Source organism: Chrysochloris asiatica, unplaced genomic scaffold, assembly GCF_000296735.1.
Source record: "Chrysochloris asiatica unplaced genomic scaffold, ChrAsi1.0 scaffold00188, whole genome shotgun sequence".
NCBI classification, from domain to species: Eukaryota; Metazoa; Chordata; class Mammalia; order Afrosoricida; family Chrysochloridae; genus Chrysochloris; species Chrysochloris asiatica.
In genome coordinates this window covers 2971397-2980314 of record NW_006408706.1, presented here as the reverse complement: position 1 = coordinate 2980314, position 8918 = coordinate 2971397, and the positions used below count along the sequence as shown (strand labels likewise).

The window sequence follows — 8918 nt, the reverse complement described above, 5'->3', positions numbered from 1 at the left end:
TCTATGGCACCTAACAACAACAACAACAAAAGCCTCTGGCTTGTGAGCATATTCACCTAGAAAGTCTAAAGGTACTCAAAAGTTTTTATATGAATATTTTGGTGGACTCTTAACCTACTCTCGTAGTTTAACTGGTTGGGAGCTATGAAGTTCTTTCACCAACTGTCAGCAAATACCCCTGTCTACCTTATTTTTCTCAGTTCTAAAATGGAAATGGCCAGTATTTCAAGTTTGGTGAAGGATTAAATTAGTTGTCTGTGGTAGTATTTTTTTAAGCTCTAAAATTGTATGAGAATGATAGCAAACGTTATGAGGATTTTCTCTTCAGCAAACAGCTGTATGATCTTTGCAGTATATTTCATAAGGAAAATTGTACATGCTATAATTCTAAATTTTTTCACAAGTTAAATATACAATTAGCCAAATCTGGTTTTACTAAAGCTGGTATGACAGGATTTCATTCTAATTTTAAGCAACTAATAGTCCCATTTGAAAATCATTTTTCCTTTCTTTATGTCGGCATGAATGTGTAAGAAGCAAAGGTAATACACATGTTTACTTTTTCAAAGGAAAGAAGCAATTCTTTAGTAACTATGGTTACAAATGAGATGCTCAAAGGGAAAGCAATTCTCTCCCTTTAGATTTCATTCTATGAGAAAAAATTCTGAAGAATTTATTAAAAAGTTGTCTTCTGAGGTATGTATCTATCTACTCCCTGAAGATATATGATTCCAAATTCAACAGTAAAAGCTAAACAGTTATCCTGAGGAAAATAAAATCACAAAAATGCTAAAAAAATGTTTTATCTTTACCATATGTCCAATATGAAATGCCTGAGACCACTGATGTGATGTTGTCTCTGGTTATCTGAGGGGGATTGGTTCCAGGAGTCCCTTGGACAGGAAAATCCTGATTTGCTAAAGTTCCTTACGTAAAATGATATAGTATTTACACAGCCTATAAGCATCCTCCCCTATGCTTTAAATCACCTATGTTGTTGTTAATGTGGAGGACATAGGTAAGGAGGGCCAATTGTATTTGTCTGGCTTTTAAAGAAGATAATAATTTCAAACAATCCAATGCTTCACAATTTTTTTTTTTTAGACATATGGTAAGCTTTTTCAAATTCAATGAAGGTGTGGGAAAAAAAAAGGTCTCATTGCATTGTTTCACTGATCTGTTTGCATTTCAACAAGAATGTCTTCCCTGAATATTACGCATAAACTGACAACTGACTCAGCAAAAAAAAAAAAGCAAGTTAAGAGTGAATACCTGAGAATTTATATTGTTGTTGTTGTTGTTGTTGTTGTTGTTAATAGCGGTTGAGTCAGTTATGACTCATAGTGACCCTGTGTAGGGTTTCTGAGGAGCTGCTGGTAAGTTCGAACCGCCGACCTTGCGGTTTAAACCAGACTCCAGAGAAGTTTTATCAGAGCATTTCAGTATCTCAAAGTAAATTTCAAGATGACTCAAGAAATGGGCAGAAACTTTGTTGCTGCTGTTAGCTGCCAATGAGTTCGCCCTAAATCATTGCTACATACATCCAACAGAATGGATCACTGTCCAATCCTAGACCATCACACATCAGTTGCAGAAATTAGGCAACAATTATTCTTGTGAGGGTCAGAGCAGATATTTGAACTGTAAATGTTAGCATTTATCATTTCAAAGGTAACTTTCACTTTAAATTAGTTACTAAATATAATTGTATATGGAAATGATTTTGTTTCTATTTCTCTTTAAAAATACAGGCTATAAAAATAAAGACTCATTTACAAAACTGTCCTATCTTTCTATTTAGTAATATCTTGAATGGTGACTTTGAATGCTACTTAATGTTGTTTCCACTAATTTACTTGAGCCCACTCATATAGCTAGAATTAGGGATTTCTGATGTATAAACAAGATGCAAATAAATACCTTTCTTTTTAGACCAAGTAACCTTGAGCTTCAAGTTTTATTATGCATAGTAAAACCAAAAGAAAAACAGCTCATGGTGACCCTTGTGTGTGTGTCAAGAGTAGAACTATACTCCAAAGAGTTCTCAGTACCTGATTCAGCGGACAGAGATCACCAGACTTTTCTCTAAGTGCCTCTAAGTGAACTCAACTGCCAGCCTTTCAGTAAGTAGCCATACACTCATACTGTCTACACCACCCAGGCACTCATTAAGCATCTTACCAGAAGCTATATTATGCATTTCTCTTTCTCCCTGAACCAATTTGAGTGCACTGAAGTGCAATGTTAGGTTCTGACCCTTCTTTGCTGAATAGGACCTTTCAGATGCCACTAGGAAAAACAGCCAGAGACAAGTGAGCTCTGCATTTTATTTGAGAACTTCTAGTTCAACCCTTACACATTACTGACCCAGAGCATGACCATGTAATGTTCCCAATGTGACAGAGTTTATTAAAAATGAAAGGCACTCTGTCTAGGTTGCCTATCTGGTTTTCCTTGAAAGAGGTAGGGATTAGGGGAATGGATCAACAAAGCTCTAAAACAATATAAAGGAAATCTGCCAGAATATGTACTGTACACTGCAGTAAATTGTTAAATCTATGCGAGTAACTTGAACTTTATAATATAAGTGGTCTGAAGGTAAGGCATCTGGCTGTCAAAGGTTACTGGAATGAAAGCACTCAAAGAATTACAAAATGACATTCCTTCTTAGGTGCCATTCAGTCAGTTCCAAATCATAGAGACCCTATGCACAAAACCCTGCCTGGTCCTGTACCATCCTCACAATTGTTGTTACATCTGAGTCCATAGCTGCAGCCCCTATGTCAATCCATCTTCTTGGATTATCTCTTCACTTTTCCAAGCATGATGTCCTTTTCCAGACACTGGTCCCTCCAGATAACAAGTACAAAGTGCATGAGACAAAGTCTTACCATCCTGGCTTCCAAGCAGCATTCCGGTTACACTTCTTCCAAATCACTTTAGAACAACTCAAAACACACACATAACTTGTAGCTACTGAAGTACATAGATGACACAATATTTTTGCATATAAAAAAATGAAAATAAGTACAAAGGTTTTACCTTGGTTTTTGCGTTGACATTTGCTCCCTGCTTCAGAAGAAAGTTGACCATTTTCACATTTCCGTAATGACAGGCCACAATTAATGGAGTGTAACCAAGCTGAAATAATAACAAATCATATATAAAAATACACAAAAAATGTAGGAATTTTACCATTTTAGCAGTTAATACTCAAAGAGAGAATGATTAGATAGAATTTCAGTATGAAATGGACCGAAATTCAATTTGACCGTACAGGTATTATTTTAGCATATCATATACATCCTATAGATACAAGTATGAATATGAACAGATCTCTAATCACAAGGAACTTAATCCCAGCAATGATGATGTGACACATGTGTGATGTAATCTGAGAAAACTAAGAGAGGCACAAATAATATGATCTGAAAGAGAGACTGAGTCTGGTAGGACAATCAACAGGATGAAGGAAGGATGTAGTTAAGCTGAGCTTGAAGAAGTGTAAGTATTCAATAACACAAAAGGAAGAACTATTCAGGCCCAAGGGCATAGAGCCAGGCAAGTATATGAAGGACTAGTCATCTGGACTAGCTGAAGTAATAAGGTTAAGTAGACTTAATTCTGAAAAACTGAAGTCTGTTTTTTGTGTGAGGATCCTAACACCACGTTATCCATTTGAACTTGACTGTATAGGAATGAAGAGCAGGATAGGGCTTTGACTAGGTGAAGCTCTAGAATGGAATAAATACGAGGTGAGATGTGGATTTGGGGTGATGCAAATGGAGGCTACTGGGAATCCTGAAAGTCAGTACCTACCACAATGTTGACAGCAATTTACTTTACCTTTGTATGAGCATCTTGATCAGCTCCGTGCTTGGTAAGTATATCAGCGACATTCACTTTATCTTCCTGGGCTGCAAGGTGTAAAGATGTGAGTCCACTCTATAGAAAGAAATGGAAGCAAAGGGATACATTTGAAGAAGAAAATATGTTCCATCATGGATAAATTCTATTTTGCTATGTTGTTGTTGTTGTTAAGTGCCGTGGAGTTGGTTCCGACTCATAGTGACCCTACACAGGGTTTCCGAGGCTGTAAATCTTTACGGGAGCAGACCGCCTCATCTTTCTCCCGCAGAACCGCTGGTAGTTTCGAACTGCTGACCTTGCGGCTCACAGCCCGATTCATAGCCACTACGCTACAATCCTGCAAAACTCAAAGGCCCTTTCCACAAATTTACCCCTTCTGAAATCCAAGACAGTCTAAGTTGATATGACTTTTCAGTCATGATGTACTCTCTCAGTTAATCAACACTTTCAGCAACATTCTATAATGGATTTTTATATTATAATGTGAGACTTTAAAAGAATTCAGTTAATAAGCTTCCAAACAACATTCATTTCAAACCTTCTACTGAATCTATTTACTCACTTAAATAATTGATCACTCAACTGCTACTTCTACTTTATAGCCATAGAAATAATCTATACTATCATCAATAAAATATCACATCAATGTAAGTAATGTAGAGACTTATGAGAAATGAGTTCAGAACAATTGTTGTCAGTACCCAAAGATACTATTAGGCAGGCTGCTCTAGATGCTATATAAAAAGTAGCCTCATAATTTAAATAAACCCTTAAACCTTTCTATTTCTATGTAAAATGTCATACATGCATCAAGAAAATATTTCATTTAGTTCACTATCCAATTAAAGTTCAGTTAAGATTAATAAAAAAGAAGTAATATTAAAAGATAGGGAAAGAGGAATTTATTTAGTCGACACCCAAACCTGACAAACTCATGTGCAATTAGCTTTCTTCAAGCAAAATTGGGACTTATCTTTAAAACCTGAATCATTCATCTGTTTAACAGATTTGTTTTACTCCTCTTTATATGCCAAAATGTGCCCTTGGAATTTGGTATATAGCAGTGAACAAAAGCTACTTCCCTTCATTCTATACACTTCCTTCCTCCTTCTCACTATTAATCGAATAGCTAGTGTATTCCTCTTCCTATACAGCCTCCAATTGTCAACTAAGCCAGCTACCTGTAATCTCAGCCTACATATGCTTTCCTGAATCTATCCAACTAAAAGCTGCCAGCTCTGTTGACCACTGCTTTGCAGCACAGCTCTCCTGCACTTCCAATTAACGTGAGAAAGCTAAGCCACGTTCTTCATAATTCTTGGTCTCCATCCATAGTGTAGTGGTTACGAATTGGGATGCGAACCTTAAGGTCAACAATTGGAAACTACCAGCTGTTCCGCAGGAGAAAGATGAGGTTTTCGGCTCCCGTAAATATCTACAGCCTCAGAAACTCTGTACAGAGTCGCTGTGAGTTGGTTCTGACTCCATGGCACATAACCACCACCACCATCCATAGTACTACTTCTAGAAACTGGCAAGTGTTTTGACCTTTAAAAAGTGTAAATTATACTAACTACAGAGAGAAACGGGAGTCCTGGTGTGGTGGTGCTGGATAATGCAAAGGAAGTCAAGGTCAGTTTGAATCATAAAGTGGGCAGTTCAAACTCACCAGCTGCTCTTTGGAAACCCTATACAGGGTTGCTATGGGTCAGAATTGACTCGCTAGCACTTAACAACAGAGAGAAATATGTTCTATACTAAAAAGCAGGATTTTACTTTGAGGGCCTGAGACTTTTTACTTCTCTGGGTGAACTCTTATTTGGATTTCATAAAGTCTCAGGGTGATATATAAGGAAAAATAGATGTTTGCAAGAATATTTTGTCATAGCTTTTAAACAAATGTTATATAATCCTAAAGGATAAACAGTCTGAAAAATAGGACAAAACAGAAGACTCTTCTTCATCGTAGCATTCTCCATATTAAAATAGCAAACATATTTTTTTTTTCTCTTCACAGAAACAGTCGGCTTAGATATTACTGAAATGATCATCAAATAATTATCCAATATCTCAAAGGACTACCAGAACGGCATGATTTAAGTGACCACAAGGAAGCTCTTGCCCTAAACTTTCCTAACTGGCCGAGACATGAATTCTATCCCTAATCTTCATCGAGTTCATTCTTGTTAAAATGTAATATCTTTTGGAGGGCTAACTCTATAATTAGCCCTGCCCATACTTTTAAAAAGGATAGCTGAGGACTTCTGATAGAGTAACAGAAGTGCTTCTGGGTAAGAGAGGTACAAGAACACACGTCTAAGTGATAAAGACACAGAGCAGAACTCTGAAAGCATTCAAGACAATCTGCCTGTTTCACAAAACTTTCTGAAGGACACACACTATCTTACCTGTATACATATGTTCATAAGACTACTTTCAGTTGTATATTTGTACAAAACCCTACAAAATTTAATTTCCATTAAAACTCTGTCATGTATTACAAAAACATCAAGAAATCTAATGATGAATTAATTTATAAACACTGTCTTCAATTTTTTAATTTAGTTTTTAAGGGAATTTCATATATATATACAAACATATACATATATGTGTGTTGTTGTTGTTGTTACTAAGTGCTATTGAGTCAGTTCTGATTCATAGCGACCCTATACAGTGTTTCCAAGGAGGGGCTGGTGAAATTGAACTGCCAATATTTCAGTTCAAACCAACCTTGAAGTCCACAGCTTTATCCCATAGTGCCACACCAGGACTCTCTCTCTTTCTCTCTCTCTCTCTCTCTATATATATATATATATATAGATAGATAGATAGATAGATAGATAGATAGATAGATAGATAGATAGATAGTTGAACCCATAGCAACCCTCTAGAGGGTTTCCAAGGCGCGATTAGTGAGCTTGAAACACCAACCTTGCAGTTCAAACTCACTTTGCAGTCTAGCGCATTAACCTACAGACCCATAGTGATATATATATAAATGAACTGCCAATCTTGTGGTTAGCAGGAGAGTGCTTATCCTGTTGTTGGTAAGTGCTGTTGAATCGATTCCGACTCACAGCCACCCAATATAGGATTTCTGATGAGCAGCTGGTGAGTTTGAACTGTCTTCCTTGTGGTTCAATCCAACCTTGCAGTCCTGCACTTATCCTACAGCACCACATCAGGACTATATATATATATATATATTTGTGTGTGTGTGTGTGTGTGTATACACACATACATAGGAGTGTGGTGTCTCTGTAGGATAATCACTGGATTGTGAACCACAAGGTCGGTGGTTCAAGCCCACTATCCACTCAGTGGGAGAAAGATGAGGCTTTCTGCTCCCACAAGGAAATTATAGCGGTGGAAACCCCATACAGAGTTGCTATGAGTTGGAAGCAGTTTGATGGCACTAACAACAACAATACATATGCACATATATGAGGTGCTTCAAAAAATTCATAGAAAATGAAATTAAAAGATAGTGGAATTTTTCCATGAGCTTTTTGAAGCCCCCTTATAAACAGATATATATACTTGTAAACATTTACTATCCATATATTTGAACTATACTTTTTTTTCACTATCTCTATTTCATTTGATCATGGTTTGGTATGGTGGTCTTCAAAGGTCACTCTGTGGAAAAGGGTTGAAATGACTGAGGCGTCTATTAAGATCACAGATTCTCTACCTCTCCCTCTGGTCCACCAAACTGGGGGTTAGGCTTACATAGAGCTGAAGCTGACTCAGGAACCTCTATTGTCTTCAGTTCTCTGCCTCCAATCCAGGGCCTCTGATGCTCAGCCCAGGTTAGAGCATGGCAGCTTAGACTGAACTCATCTCCAGATAGACCCTCATCTGTCTCTCTGGAATATGGAATTAAAATCAGCAGGTACTCACTCAAGCAATCTGTGCTGAGTGCTTAAACCACACTAATATTAACTCACAGAAGCTCTGGAGTAGTCTCTTCTGCCTTATGAGCAGAAAAACAGATAGAGAAGATGTGCAAAGAAAATAGAATGAAATTGACTAGCAAAGAAAAATAAAAATACAGAAATATAGACACAAGCAGAGAGTCTCTGAGGGTGGCTCCCTTGCTTCCTGTGGTTTTCCAGTCCTCATAAGACTTGATTCCCTTTCTGTCCTTGGATTATAGAACATAACCTTGTTTCCTTTTAATGCAGTCTCCCTTTTTGTTCCAAGTTATCTTTGAATGGTTTCTGCTTACATTCATCCAAAAGACTCTTGAGAAAAACAAGAGGTAAGAACAGAGTACCTTGGTTGATATGTGGATATTGGCTCCCTTATCCAGAAGTAAGGTGACCATATCTGTGTGTCCCTCCTGTGAGGCCAGATGCAGTGGAGTTACTCCTTGTTTTGTCACAATGTTAGTTTCTGCACCATAGTTCAGGAGTGTGGAAGCTATCTGCATTTGATTCTTCTTGGCAGCAATATGCAAGGGAGTATAGCCATTCTAAAAAAGAAAAGAAAGAAAATGTATATATATTTTTTAAGCTTAGAAATTGTCCCATTATGTATACTCATATAGCTCAGAAGGAAATAAAAATGTCTAACTAAACCAAAAGTTCAAAATTAGCTTGTAGTTAACCAAACAGTTATTTTCAGAGGTATCTATATATCTAGTAACACCCTAGACTTTTCAATGTCAAAGGCATCCCATTCTATTACAAGTATAGGCATACAGTGTACCAACGTTTAAAGTCTTCTTCTAAGATCGCTTCTTTAATGAAGTTGTTGTTAAGTGCCATTGAGTCAGTTCTGACTCACAGCAATCCCGTATAGGATTTCTTGTGGAAGTAGAAAGCCTCATCTTTCTCCCAACGAGTGGATAGTGGGCTTGAACTGCCGACCTTGTGGCTCACAGTCCAGTGGGTTTGCATTGTTGGTCTCGCAGTTAACAGCGTAGTGTGTATCCTATAGTACCACACCAGGACTCCATGAAAAGCAACATAAAATTAAGATAGGTTCCTTTTCTACATAACTGACCTTTTAATACCGCAACAGAAAGGTTTTTTATGACTTTT

General features: G+C 37.2%; 1 protein-coding gene across 1 annotated transcript in view; it reads right to left on the bottom strand.

Annotated features, from left to right (window-relative positions):
• Window positions 1-8918, bottom strand: part of ANK2 (ankyrin 2, neuronal) — a 514556-nt gene that overhangs the window by 127592 nt on the left and 378046 nt on the right. Inside the window, exons 18-20 of the mRNA XM_006872258.1 lie at window positions 8150-8347; window positions 3847-3945; window positions 3043-3141 (exon numbers count right to left, since the gene is read on the bottom strand). Of these exons, the coding sequence (XP_006872320.1) occupies window positions 3043-3141; window positions 3847-3945; window positions 8150-8347 (396 nt within the window). The remainder of the gene's footprint in view (window positions 1-3042; window positions 3142-3846; window positions 3946-8149; window positions 8348-8918) is intronic.